The sequence below is a fragment of the Meriones unguiculatus genome, chromosome 5 (genome assembly GCF_030254825.1).
Source record: "Meriones unguiculatus strain TT.TT164.6M chromosome 5, Bangor_MerUng_6.1, whole genome shotgun sequence".
Classification (NCBI taxonomy): Eukaryota; Metazoa; Chordata; class Mammalia; order Rodentia; family Muridae; genus Meriones; species Meriones unguiculatus.
This window is the reverse complement of record NC_083353.1, coordinates 112,272,370-112,286,282: the sequence shown is the minus strand read 5'-3', so window position 1 is coordinate 112,286,282 and position 13,913 is coordinate 112,272,370. Positions and strand designations below refer to the sequence as shown.

Sequence of the window (13,913 nt, the reverse complement as noted above, 5' to 3'; positions counted from 1 at the left end):
CTCAAACTTGTAAAACTGATATAAGTAAAAGATTGCTTCGACTTTCTAAAACCCACTTATCACTGTGAAGTGGGGAGTGCAACAGCTCCTTTCTCAGTGAATACTGGGAGAGAGAGAGAGACAGCTCCTCACAGCTCAGAGGAGTAAAAGCAGTTTCTTACTGAGCTTCACATGTCACTCAAATCAGGTAACTGTGGCACCCACCTTTGAAAACTTTCCTCTAGCCGGTGCTGCATAACACATCTTCTCTTTGGGATTAAGTCTGTCAGCCTGCTAGTAGTGATTAATACCTTCGTTTGATGATATTCTAAGTCCAGTCTGTCTTCACTTGTTGCCTTGGACTCCATAACAAGTGTCTCCAAGGAAATCCAGGCTTGACTTTCACAACTTCACATACTGGCCTCTCTGGGCCTCCAAGATGGGTCATCCCTGACACACCTCTGGCCTTTAATAACTCTGCCCAACTATGAAGGAAGATTCCACGCTCCCTTTCTTGTGTCCTTGACTCTAGAGACAGGACCATGTGACTAACACTACCAAATACTGCTCCCTGATGGAGATGGACTGGGTTCTCCTCGTTCACTTACACATGCATTGGCTTCCTGTTGTAAATGTTTTCTATCAGGACTTAAGGTTTTCTTTCATTTCTTTTCACCAATTGGAAGTTTAGTTGGTGGAATATTGCCCTGAGGTCCCTACTCTTCTTTTACCATTTAGCATCAGGCTCTTCTTTAAACTTTTTATCTCTTTGAGTGCTGGACTTAGTTCCATTACCTTTCCTGGTACTCCTCCTCTCCTCAAAGTGCACATTTTGTATTTCTCTTTGTCCAGGTCGCTCCTTTTCCTGATAGAGCTGCAGAAGAGTGGCCACCGTGACCACATGGCAGAGTCAGTACTTGGCTGTCTTCAAAGCTCCTCGGTCATTAATTCAAAACTCTCCAATTTAGCCCCAGGCATATTTAAAACGAGGGCAACACCCAGCCTTATTCTTTTCCAAAATTTGACAAGAATGGTCTCAAGGCTGCCTACTAATGTTCTTCCCCTCTGACACTTCTTGAGCTGGGCAGTCATAGTTACACAGCCCTCAGCATGGCTCTCCCTGTTCCTAGGATGGCCCAGCCAGCCCTGCCTGAAATGTTCAACTGCTTTCTCAATCCAGAGTACAGAAGTCCACATTCTGCCAACAAGCAGCATGGTCAGGCCTGTTCCAGCAGTACCCCAGGCCCTGGTACCAACTTCTGTCTTAGTCACTGCTCTATTGCTGTAAAGAGATACCACAACCAGAACTAGAGAGATGGCTCAGCCATTAAAGGCTAGGCTCACAACCAAAAATATAAGAGATACCACAACCAAGGGAACTCTTATAAAAGAAAGCATTTAATTGGTAGCTGACTTACGGTTCCAGAGATTTAGGCCATTGACAACATGGCAGAGAATTTGGCCATATGCATTAAGACATGGTGTAGAAGAAGGAAATGAAGCTACATCCTCCTTGGCAGAGAGAGAAGGGAAAGAAGAGTAAGAGACAGAGAGGAAGTGACTAACATGGGCTTTTGAAACCTCTAAGCTCACCCACAGCACCACACTTCCTCCAACAAGGTCACACTTCCCAGGCTTTCTCCTTCTTTCAAACAGTACCAATCCCTGCTGACTTGGCACTCAAATAAAAGGCCATAGGAGCCAATCTTAGCCAACAACCCCATTAAGGAAGAAGACAGTCACCCTAGGGGTTTGCCACCTTTTTTGCTTAGGCATTGTTCCTGTCCCTATCTGTCTGCCACCAGGAAGTCTGTCTGACTCCTCCTCTCTCATCTTGTAACACCATGACAGCATGTTCAGATAACTACACCAGCCATCCATTAGGGTTTCTAGGCCCTTGGTCATTCTCTCATGCCAACACATGAACTATTATTCTAAACAGTATTTTTATATGCTTTCATTATTTCAACCATTTCATGTTATACTCCAAGTTTTTGTTTGTCTTATTTCCTATGGGACCTCTTAAAGCTTGGGCTTACCTCAGCACTGTTATTCCAACAAAGTCTTTCTATTTCAGACATGCCTATGTTACCCATTGCATAAGCTTTCTCAAGACTCAGATCTGTACCCTACTTTCTCTGTCTACTTTAAAACTTCAAGTAACTAGGATAGCATGTCTACTCTCTAACAAGAAGATCTCTGTGAGTTCTGAGCCTGGATTATGCACTATCTCAGATGACATGCCCTGCCATTTGATACTATCCTGCAGTGTTAGAACTTCTTAATGTTTCTGTGTCTATCATTTCTACCATCACCTATCAGGAAGTTAAAGCTATGCATTGTCATGCTCAAAAAAGAATAATAATAATAAATAGGAAGTTAAGAGGAAAAAATGTAATTATTATTTCAGTGGAATTTGGACAAAAGGGGCCAGTTCAGGAGTTGGTGAGACTTCCTATTGATGATTAACTAGGGTTCAGAGTTCAATCAATGAAATTCAGAAGTTGTATTTCCTTTTCATCCTTCACATGCTTACCCGAATCCCCTTCTAGCAGGTTTATTCCTTTTCCTTAATGTCTCAAGATTATAATTGTTTTCATTTATACTAACCTTCTTAAAAAATCAGTGTGGTATGATCTTTGCAAAAATCAACATCCCTATGATCTAGAATAGAAATGTTAATGTGCTTCCCAACTCATACCTTAATGTCCTTCCAAAGGAACTGAGTTGCATCCTGAATAATAATCACTTCAGAATTGAAGCAACTACCTTAGTTGCTCAGATTATATTTGGCTTCCTAGCAACCCATAGCCATAAGACTTTGCAAGTGTGTCTCTATATGAGCTTTGGGGACTTCTGTTCTAACAAGAAGATTTAGGTACAGTGACTTGTAATAGGTGATATTTTTATCTTAGTATCCACAGTTTTCCTTTTTACACAAAAGACCAATAAAAACAGATTATTGAATAATCAGATAAAAGAACACTGAAAATCTCCAACCTGGACTTCTCCTGTTTACTCTTAAATGAGGAAAGAGAGAAATGGAGAGGTCTCATTCAAAGTAGTGCTAAGAGATTCTAGGTGAGTAGAAGCAGTGAGGTGACAAATGTCACACAATCACAGCACAGTCATGTACTGCAAAGGTTTATTGGTCATTAAGGCTGAGAAAGCCTTCTCTAATTCAAACCAGGCAAGTCTATGTGCATTATGGGTTTGCATGGCCTTGACCCTTTACCAGCACCATCCACCATCTGGCACCTTTCCTGAGACTGTTGTAACTTATTTGAGTTGTCCAGAGGCCATCACTGAATGCAGTGACACTAACAAAGAACTCTTACAGAAATTCCACTCTTCTATTTAGACACCTTTGGCAAAGCTTCCTGTTTGCACAGAGTACTCATAAATAGCCAGGGTGGATTGGGGAAATCTCTAGAAACAGGGTTAAGAAAGAGGACACCATAAGCCCTGTCCTCCTGTCCTTTCTTCCTACACCATGTGGAAGAACAGACAGGCTCTGCCATGTCTCATTTCAGTTCTTCTTGTCTTTCTGCCTTCTGCTTCCTCGATCCATTCAGATCCGTGAGTACCACGAAGGACTCTCCTATATCTTTCCTCCTCCAATCAAAACCATTCCTTTCCTTTCACAGTCCCTTCTCCGGAAAACCTTCCCAAAGTCTTTTTGCTATAAAATTAACAAACAGTAATTATATGTGTGTGTGTTTCCCAACTCTAGCATTACATGATTATGTATAATCTTTTTGTTTTTAGAACTCTAAAGGGATCAGTGTGGCTAAACTGAGGTATTATGTGATTTAGAACAGCATTCCTCCTAGATACCAGGAATATCTAAAATCCCAGTGGTCAGAGAAATTCTTATTTGTTGAACCTTCTTACTCACTTGGAAAATGACCATTTAAACTGTTGGGACTCTTGGTTGGAAATGAATAGGCTACAGTCTAACCTTGGTACAGGTGAGACTTTGGGCACACCAGAACTCGGTGGATGTTTGTCTATAACAACACTCCTGTTAGGATCAAGGGCTTGGATTAAACTACCAGTAGAACTTGTTTGGTGTCCAAAGTATCCACATTATTAGAATTACATTGTTAGCGAAATTTTTTTTTTGCTCTTTTGAGATCAGAAAAATACATTTATGAACCTGGTGATACTGTGGTACAGCAGTGATCACATAGATTTTTAGCTATTTTGAAACAAAATCTGTAATGCTAGGAAAAGAAAGAATGGTTTCTACAGAGAGCTTTTCACTCATGCTCAAGTGTAATATAAGTGAATTATGCAACTCTGAATTTCACAGTCATATTATAAATTGAGGATGGAGAGTACCCAAAAATAAAAACAAGTACTAAGTTCTTTCCCAAGAATTAAAAATGGTAATGAAGAACAGTTCTGATGAATGTTTCTGGAAAATATAAATTTTCCCTCCATATCTTCATTTAAAGAAAAGAAAAACCTGCAAGAACTTGAATGCTGGCTGCTTAGTGCAGGGACCACCTGTCACTTGAACCTGCCTTGGTGGGTTACACAGCAGAAGTTGAGTTATCACCACTACAAAAATCGATAATCGTCCTGCCACTCTGCTGTATCATGCTGTCAACTGCCATCTCAGACTGTGGAAATATGGATGGCAGGGGTTACTGTGATGAAACTACACTCTTAAACACTGATATCTGTCCTGGGCTGGCCCAAACTCCTTCCTTTCCAGGAAGTATATGGTGCTGGTCCCTTCCCAGCTCCTCACTGAGACCCCTGAGAAAATCTGCCTCCATCTATACCATCTGAATGAGACGGTGACAGTCACAGCCACCTTGCTGTATGGCTGGGGAAACAGAAGCCTGTTCAATGAGCTTGTGGTCGACAAGGACTTGTTCCGCTGTGTGTCCTTTACTGTGAGTACCAGAAACCTGTTCTGATTTGTTTATACATACATGTACATATGTGTGTTGATATGCATCTATAATACACATACAGATTTCTAAAAAAGATCACTCTAGAAACATATCTTTGACTTCAAGACAGGAGAAACTTAGAAATTTACCGAATTAAAAAATACCATGGATTTTCACACCTAAAATGGGAAGAGCCAATTCTTGTACTTATGCTGCTTTCCCAATGAATTTTCTCAAAAGTTTAACCACCCAGAGAAACAGACGTTTTTCCAATGCGTAGTACATTTTGCTAGTGAGTCACGAACTTTCAAGTAACACTGAGCTAATAAGGTCCACAACTCTTCTGAATAAGTATTGGTTTCTTGTTCAGGGCCTATCCTCAAGACACAGTATCTACCACCACTAATATATTATCTCCTAATTTCTACCACCATTAATGTATTGTCTTTCCCTCTACATCAGTTTCAGAGTTAGAGTTAATTTTCAATCAAGACCATATTTACTCCATAAAAATGACTGTTTGGTGCTTCCATTGAATCACATACAATTGTGTTTTCTAGTTTTTATTCTGACACTTTTATCCTCTACATAACATTTAAACAAAAATTGACGTGACCCATCTCCTTCCTGTGATGTGGAAGCAGATGAAGTGAAAAAGGAAATCTAAAAGCTGCAGAGGGTCAGACAGTTAAGGGTCTTGTATTCCTCTCTTTCTCAGCTCCCCAGACTTTTCCTTTCTGAGGAGAAGGTGTCCCTCTCTGTCCACATCAAAGGGCCAGCACATGAATTCAGCAAAAAGACGGTGGTGCTGGTGAAGAACAAAGAAAGCGTTGTCTTTCTCCAGACAGACAAACCAGTGTACAAGCCAGGACAGTCAGGTATGAAGCTACAGAGTGGGCAAAGGAATTAAGATGCCGTCCTGAGCATGGCAAGAGAAGACTGAGTCTCTGGACCTCACTAGAAAATTCTCTCTCTCTCTCTCTTTCCAGTCAACTTTAGGGTTGTCTCTATGGATAAAAATCTACACCCTCTGAATGAGTTGGTGAGTCTTTCACTAGTGGGTATTGGTGAGTTCATCAAGACAAAATGCCACCTTAATATTCTAATTTCCAGCCCCTTTCTAAAGTATGAGTTGATCTGGTTTTGATTCTGATCTTTTGCCTATTTATGCCCTTTCTCAGTTACATTTGGCCATTTTATGTCTTCCTTATGTGAAAGTCCTTATTTTTCAGTCGATTCCTGATTAAGTATCTTCTTGCCACACTATGAAAGGTGGCTAGTAGGGATGATGATTCCAGTCACTACCAGCTTGACTGTAGAATGTGAAAGCCTAAATTGGACATCAAAATCACATCCTCTCCTCCAAAGGCACAGAGATAATTGTGTCAGAGAAGGAGGAAAAACTGTAAGAAGCAGAGGTGAATACTGTCAGAGCCAGAATAAATACCAGGGAACAGTCCTCTAAACACAATATGGCAGCTGCACGTTTGTACTTACACTTGTGTTAGCAGGCACAAGCACATACACTATCAAGCCCGACCAAAGCCTAGCATGGAGAGGGGAGATGTACATGAAGCCCCACTCCTAGCTGAGGAGCTCTTGTTAACTGACAGCTACTGGGAAAAAGTCGGTTGTCTTTAAGAGGGCAGACACTGGTAAGTCAACCATATTCCAATGGAAGTCCACACATCCAAGAATAAATGGGCAGTTCAAAACAAATTAATGGGTGAAAAAAAATAGAGAACCCTAAGTCATATGAGTAGGGAAGGGTGGTAGATCTAGTATAAATGGAGGGAGGGTTGACTATCATCTTAAAACACTGTACAAAATCTCAAAGAACTAGTTAAAAAGTAAACAAAATCATAATCCACTTTTACTTAATTAGTTCTTTGAAAATAAGAAATTACTATAGACACCATTTGTTGGCAAGTCTAAACATTGTATTTAACCAATAGTCTTCTGTGTAATTCTACCAAGGATAATTTTTTCTATTTTCTACTATTATTCTTCTGTCACAAGTGCAGCCTCCTCTTCCTCCACTCTCCCTAGTCTCTCCCCTAAACTTCCTTCTCCAGATCTGTTTCACTTCAGAAAAGAGCAGCCCATCTACTGATATCAGCTGAACACATCACAACAAGATACGATAAGAATAGGCCCATGCCCTCATATGAAAGCTGAGTAAGACAACCCTGTAAAAGGAAAGGGCTCCCAAGAGCAGGCAAAAGAGCCATCCAGTCATCCAGCATCTCATTCCTGGCCACACAGGCAGTATGGGGCATAAGCTGCCTCTTGTGGCTTGGGCCCAGTCCCACCTCTGAGAGCCTTGACTGGTCACAAAAGATGGCCTTTCAGGTGTCAAATCCTCCATTGCTAGGAGTCCTCAGTGAGGTCACTTTCATAGGTTCAAGGGAGTTTACACCACAATAGATTTCCATACTGCACCTTAAATGCCTCCTGTTCCGATCATCTCTCCATCTCTCCCCAAACTCTCTCTTCATTCATCCCTCCCCTGCTTGAACCTTTCTGCCTCCACTCTTACCCCACTCAAAAGATCCATTCTATTTTCCCTTCCTAGGAAGATCTCTACATCCCCGTAAAGCCCTCCTTGTTACACAGACTCTGTGGGTCTGTGGACGACAGTGTGATTGTGATTTATTTTATACTTAATATCCACTTTAAGTGAGTACATATCATGTTTGTCTTTCTGGGTCTGGGTTGCCTCACTCATAGTGTTTTTTCTATTTTGATCCTTCATTGTATACACATGTATATAGTTCTTCTGGACAATCCTTAATCCCTTTACCTATCTCTGTAGGCTCTGACACTGAAAGTTCCAGTGTAGGTTGTTGTCTTAGTTAAGGTTTTATTGTTTACTGTGAAAAGACACCATGACTATGGTCACTCTTATATATTAAAAACAAAAACAAAAAATAATTACTTGGTGCTGGCTTACAGTTTCAGAGGTTTCGTCCATTATCCTCATGGCACAAAGCATGGTGGCATGCAGGCAGACATGGTTCTGGAGAAGGAGCTGAGAGTTCTACATCTTGATCTGAAGGCAGCAGGAAAAGACTGTGTGCCACACTGGGTGTAGCTTGACCATTTGAGACCTCAAAGCCCCACCCCCACAGTGACACATTTCCTCCACCAAGACCATCCCTACTCAAACAAGGCCACACCTCCTAATCATGCCACTCCCTATGGCCAACCAGTCAAACACATGAGTCTATGGAGGCCAAACCCATTCAAACCACCACAGTTGTTGATCACTTCCTAGTTCTTTGTGTGTCTCTGTGTAACACATGTTCACTTGTCTGCACATGTGTGTGTATACACATGTGTATGCTAGCCAGGAGACAATCTTGGGTGTCAGTTTGGGGTGTCATACACCTTGAGTTCTAAGTCAGAGTTTCCCCCTAGCCTGGGTTGATGATCCTAGCCTTGATGGTCTGGCTAGGCTGCCTGGCCAATGACCCCTCTAGAGCTCTCTGTCTCTGCTTCTCCAGCTAGGACTACAGCAGGCGATTGTACCTGCTTGTTACGTAGATTCTTCGATGAAGACCAGGTACTTATTCCACAGCAGCTCACATGTGACCAACTGCCTCTCTCTCCCGTCTTTCACCTCCCGGATTCATCATAGTTACAACACTTTCATTTTTATGATGGGTAAATTCACTTCCAGGAATTAATCCTTTCTTCAGAATTTCATCAACTACTCTGAGATGTTGATATAGATTTTACTATCAGGTTGCAGTTGTACAATCAGACTAGAAATTTGATGTGTATTTTAATAGTATATATATTGCCTTGGAACAGTAGGAATCATTTAATAGCACATGTGTCTGCTAGTACACATATATCTAACCATTATTTTAGATTCCTTTTACAGATTCCTTAGTAGTTTGCAATGTTCTTCTTAGTCCTATTCAACTTCTTAATTGACTTATTTCCCAAGTCAGAGTTTTCATTGATGAATGGAGTTTATAGAATTTATAATTTGTTGCCTTCATTTTTAATGCAATTAAGATTTTTCTATGTATATGATTACTCATTTTCCATGTTGATCTTGCTGAATTCTTTAGTCAAACTGACTTATCTTGGATTCCAAAAGGTTTTGTGTGCCGGTTATAAAGTGATCTTGCTAATAATGTGTAGGGTTCATTTCTCTTCCAGTTAAAGAATTAAAGAGAGGAAAGACCTTTAACACAGCAGGCAGAAGCAGTCAGTGGAGAAAGGATTTTTTCAGAGGTGAAGAAACAAGCACACAGCAGGCACATGGGTGGGAGGGCCCTCTGCAGAGGGGCCTGGGAAGCCCTGCCTCTCTTTCTCTGAAGGCTGGGTTCTGAAGCATCTTTGAGATGTCTTCCTTCCCTCATTTAGGAGTGATCCATTTGAACAAAGACAGAGACTTTAGGGTTAGTCTATCCTGGTCTTGGCTTAGAACCATGTGTGTCAGACTGGTCGCTGCAGAGGTGCCTTAGCATTAGGAGGTAGAGCCCTGTGCTGGGCCTTTAGATTTTTGTCTCATACCAGGAGTGTGTGGAGGAAGGGAGAATTCCACCATTTTTATTATCTGTTTGTGCTGCCTCTTTCTATCTACCTACTAGGAACTGGTAGAATATTTTCATTCTTTAGTCTAATAGTAACAATTTTACTTCTTCACTCACAGTTTTCATAATAGTTTTCTTTGTTGTCCAGATAGGCCAGGGCATCCAGGATAAATATTAAAAGATATCATATGTAGGAGATTTGTGAAAATTGCTTTTTTATGTATGTCATATTTTTATTAATATATCTCTTATGCAGTCATTAACACATACTATAAAATAGACATATGAAAATGTTACTTGTAATCATCAGATCTCATATATAACCAGCACTCTGCTTATGAGAAAACTTTGAATGTACATTTTATTTGTTTATTTTTTAATTAAATTTTTATTGTTTTTTGTGTTCCATGTATGAACTTAATTTTTTTATATTAATTACAGTTTATTCACTTTGTATCCCAGCTGTAGACCCCTCCCTCATTCCTTCTCCCTCATCTGCCCTTCCTCCCTCATCTCCTCCCATACCCCTCTCCAATTCCACGGATAGGGGAGGTCCTCCTCCCCTTCCACCTTTCCCTAGCTTATCAGGTCTCATCATCACTGGCTGCATTGTCCTCCTTTGTGGCCTGGTAAGGTTGCTTCCCACTCAGAAGAACAGGGATTGGTCAAAGAGCCAGCCATTCAGCTCAGATGGACAGGAAAAATCAGGAAACAGGACAGGAACCTACCACCGAAGGCCTGTGAAAGACTCTACTCAGCAGTGTATCAAAGCAGATGCTGAGACTCAAAACCAAACTTAGGGTAGAGTGCAGGGAATCTTATGACACTGTGGAGGGAGATATTAAGACCTGGAGAGGACAGGAACTCCAGAAGGAGAACAACAGAACCAAAATATCTGAGCACAGAGGACTTTTCTGAGACTGATACACCAACCAAAGACGGTTCATTGATATAGCCTAGAACTCCTGCTCAGATGTAGCCCATGGCAGCTCAGTAGCCAAGTGAAAATTTCTTACTTCACAGATTTGCTTACTTTGAAATGTAGAGTGACTTTTTTTAATTAATTAATTTTTTATTTAACTTTTATTAATTAAACTTTATTCATTTTGTATCCCCCCATAAGCCCCTCTCTCCTCCCGTCCCAGTCCCACCACCCCCTTTCTGCTTGCATGCCCCTCCCCAAGTCCACTGATAGGGGAGGTCCTCCTCTCCTTTCTGATCTTAGTCTATCAGTTCTCGTCAGAAATGGCTGTATTGTCAGGGTTCTAGGCTATCTCCATGAATAGTCCTTGGTTGGAGTATGAGTCTCTGGGAAGTTCCCTATGTTCAAATTTTCTTGTTCTGTTGCTCTCCTTGTGGAGTTCCTGTCCTCTCCATCTCTTCCTATTTCCCACTTTTTATATAAAATTCCATTCACTCTGTCCAAAAGTTGGCCATCAGGCTCAGCATCTGCTTTCACAGTCTGCATGGCAGAGGCTTTCAGAGGCCCTCTGTGGCAGGTTCCTAGGTTGTTTCCTGTTTTCTTCTTCTTCTGATGTCCATCCTCTTTGCCTTTCCGGATGGGGATTGGACATTTTTGTTAGGGTCTTCTCTCTTGTTTGGTTTCTTTAGATGCACAGGTTTTAGTGGGTTTGTCTTATGTTGTATGTCCATATGAGTGAGTATATACCGTGTGTGTCTTTTTGCTTCTGGGACAACTCACTCAGGATGATCCTTTCCAGATCCCACCATTTGCCTGCAAATTTCATGATTTCCTTATTTTTCATTGCTAACCCCCCGACCCTCCCCTCTCTTCTCTCCCATCCCACACATCAGCCCTGCTTAAGTCCACCTGTGCTTTGACGTCACCTCCATCAAGCATCTCTCCTACCCTGAGGAATTTCCCACCTCAGTGACCCTCTTCTTTCCTGGTTTCCACGGATACTGAAGGTCTAACACATAACTCTACATGTCTGCAGTGATGAACCACAGATAGGAAAGAACACACAGCAGTTGTCTTTCTGAGCCTTGTTTATAATTATAATTTTTTCAAGTTTCATCCATTTGCCTGAAAATCTTGTGATGTCATTTTTTTATAACTGAATAGACCTTCATTGTGTACACATGTGCCACACTTTCATCATCCCTTGTCATGACCTATCTTTCTGTACTTTCAGAAACGAGTCCTATATCACTAAATCTCCCTTACTACTGCCATTGCTTGCTCCCTTATCAGCTGCTAGAAATGGCTGTGTTCTCTAAGTTTGAGGTCACCTCAAATAAGTTTGCCTCTGCAGACAGCTCAGTTACAATAGAATCTTAAACGACCTTGTCAGTGTCTGTCTTTACTCTGTAGACTTCATCTAATCAATCAGAACCATGTCTCCTGCAAAACCTCTGAAACTGCCCCTCTTGGCTTGGTCAGCAGCAATTCTCCTTTGAAGCAAGAGAAGCTATTGAGGCCTTTCTTCCTTTATATTACTCTGGCAACAGTCAGGCATCTGTTAAAGTTCTTCAAGTGATGCATGTTGAGGACACATGTTAATCCCTTTGTAGCCCATTAGATGAAGAATGGGAATCCAGTGCCTTGCCCAGGACACCCTCAAGTTATACAATTTGACTGTATATACAGTACAAATTACTAATATTTAATATTGGTTTATATTTTAGTAAAGCAGCAGTTACTCCCTAACGAGGTATATACCCTAATAACCACACAGAGAGACCAGGATTTATTTAAATATTTTATTAGCCTAATGTGATATGCTCTGCAATATTACCCCATCCTAAAACTCCAAGCTAGTAGAGCTTTCTCCCATTCAGATTTCCAAATTTTACTTGCTTTTTGATCACATTCTAGGTCTAGTTCATTTCTCCTGATGTTTCTTGGTCCTCTCCCCTTGGATCCATCCTCTCTTCCTGTCTTTTCTCTTCCCCTCATCAGACCAGGATGTCCCACCCTATTCTCTGAACTGCTCAGCATTGGCAAGTTGACTTTTATTGGCAATACAGAAAACAAACAGTGACATGTTTACGCAACTTGAGACAGGAGGTGCATAGAGTTAATGTCACAATGCTATGTCTGGATTTAAAGCAGATAGTGGGGTAGAGAAGTCAGCATTTGAGTGAACAAGGGTAAACTGGACACATGAAAAATATGCCAACAGATATACGTAAAACTAATAACTCCATTTCACACTGCAAATATACCTGATTTAAACACTAAACTCTATAATCTCCAGACTGTAAAGGCTCAGGGTGTGACTCACAGCACATCAGAGAAATCTTACAGATAATGTCCCACAGTTCCATTTCTGAGTCCCTATCAATTGAGTGAGTGGAACAACTCAGGTAGTTCTATAATATATACTTAAATTTTCTCTGTGGTGGTTAGTTGGCTTGCAAGTGGCTTTGTAATGGAGATTAAGTCCATCCAATTCTAACTGAAACTACTGTCCTAAGAACCAGTCTATAAATGTATGGAATCTGCTGTCTGTGTGAAATTTCTAGACCATTGGTTCCCAAACTTCTTAATGCTGCGATTCTTTAATACACTTCCTCATGTTGTGGTGACCCACAACCATAAAATTATTTTCATTGCTACTTCATAACTGTAATTTAGTTACTGATTTAAGCATAATGTTTTGGAGACAGGTTTGCCAAAGGGGTTACCGCCCTCTGTTCTGAACTAACAGTGCTTTCCCTTTTGTTTCAGTTTCCTGTGGTTTACATTGAGGTAAGAAGCTTCAGTGTTCATATTCAGAGAGAACTCAATCCACTGAAAGTACCTTGATGCTGGGGTATTATAGAACTACTGTGGGTCAGCAGCCTTCTGCCATTCGAGATAACTGGTTGGTTAAGTCCCACCTTTCCTTTATTTCCCTCTCCCCCAGAAGAATATTAGCAGGCTCCCAAATGCTTCCACCATGAGCACAGTGGTCTTAGATGTTTTGTTGTTCTTCATACTTTACTGAATTAGAAAACTTGCAACCTGTTTCACAGGATCCAAAAACGAACCGAATTATGCAGTGGCAGAATATCAGCACAGAGAACGGGCTTAAGCAACTGTCCTTCAGCCTGTCACTGGAGCCCATTCTGGGCTCCTACAAGATAGTGATACAAAAACAATCGGGAGTGAAGAAAGAGCACTCCTTCACCGTAGAGGAATTCGGTATGCTTGGGAAGACTGGATAGGGATATCGGATGTTATAAGTTTCTACTGATCACAGGATGAATTCTTTTGAACAAACTGAGGTCCAAATGTGCAAGGCTGGGGTTCATCTGACTGAAGCTAGGCTATCCACCTAGCAACATGGAACTTCCAACAAATTCTGGGATTTTAGGAGCAAATTACTAGGTTTTTCTCATTTAAGTAGATACCTCAGTGATTTTCAAGAAATGATATAATCTATAACCACTCAATGTTCTAACTTTATTTAGAGGGTGGACTCACCTTCACAATGTGAAATCACCATTTTGAGACAGAGACTGATCATTT

General features: G+C 41.0%; 1 protein-coding gene across 2 annotated transcripts in view; it reads left to right on the top strand.

The window, feature by feature from the left end:
- The first annotated feature begins 3,401 nt into the window (after positions 1-3,401).
- The window catches only part of LOC132654284 (murinoglobulin-1-like), a 41,838-nt gene continuing 31,326 nt past the window's right edge, over positions 3,402-13,913 (top strand). For both annotated transcript variants that reach the window (XM_060384144.1, XM_060384143.1), the window contains exons 1-6: positions 3,402-3,558; positions 4,703-4,886; positions 5,605-5,764; positions 5,876-5,928; positions 13,131-13,151; positions 13,418-13,586. In XM_060384144.1, the coding sequence (XP_060240127.1) occupies positions 3,473-3,558; positions 4,703-4,886; positions 5,605-5,764; positions 5,876-5,928; positions 13,131-13,151; positions 13,418-13,586 (673 nt within the window). In that variant the 5' untranslated portion in view covers positions 3,402-3,472. The remainder of the gene's footprint in view (positions 3,559-4,702; positions 4,887-5,604; positions 5,765-5,875; positions 5,929-13,130; positions 13,152-13,417; positions 13,587-13,913) is intronic.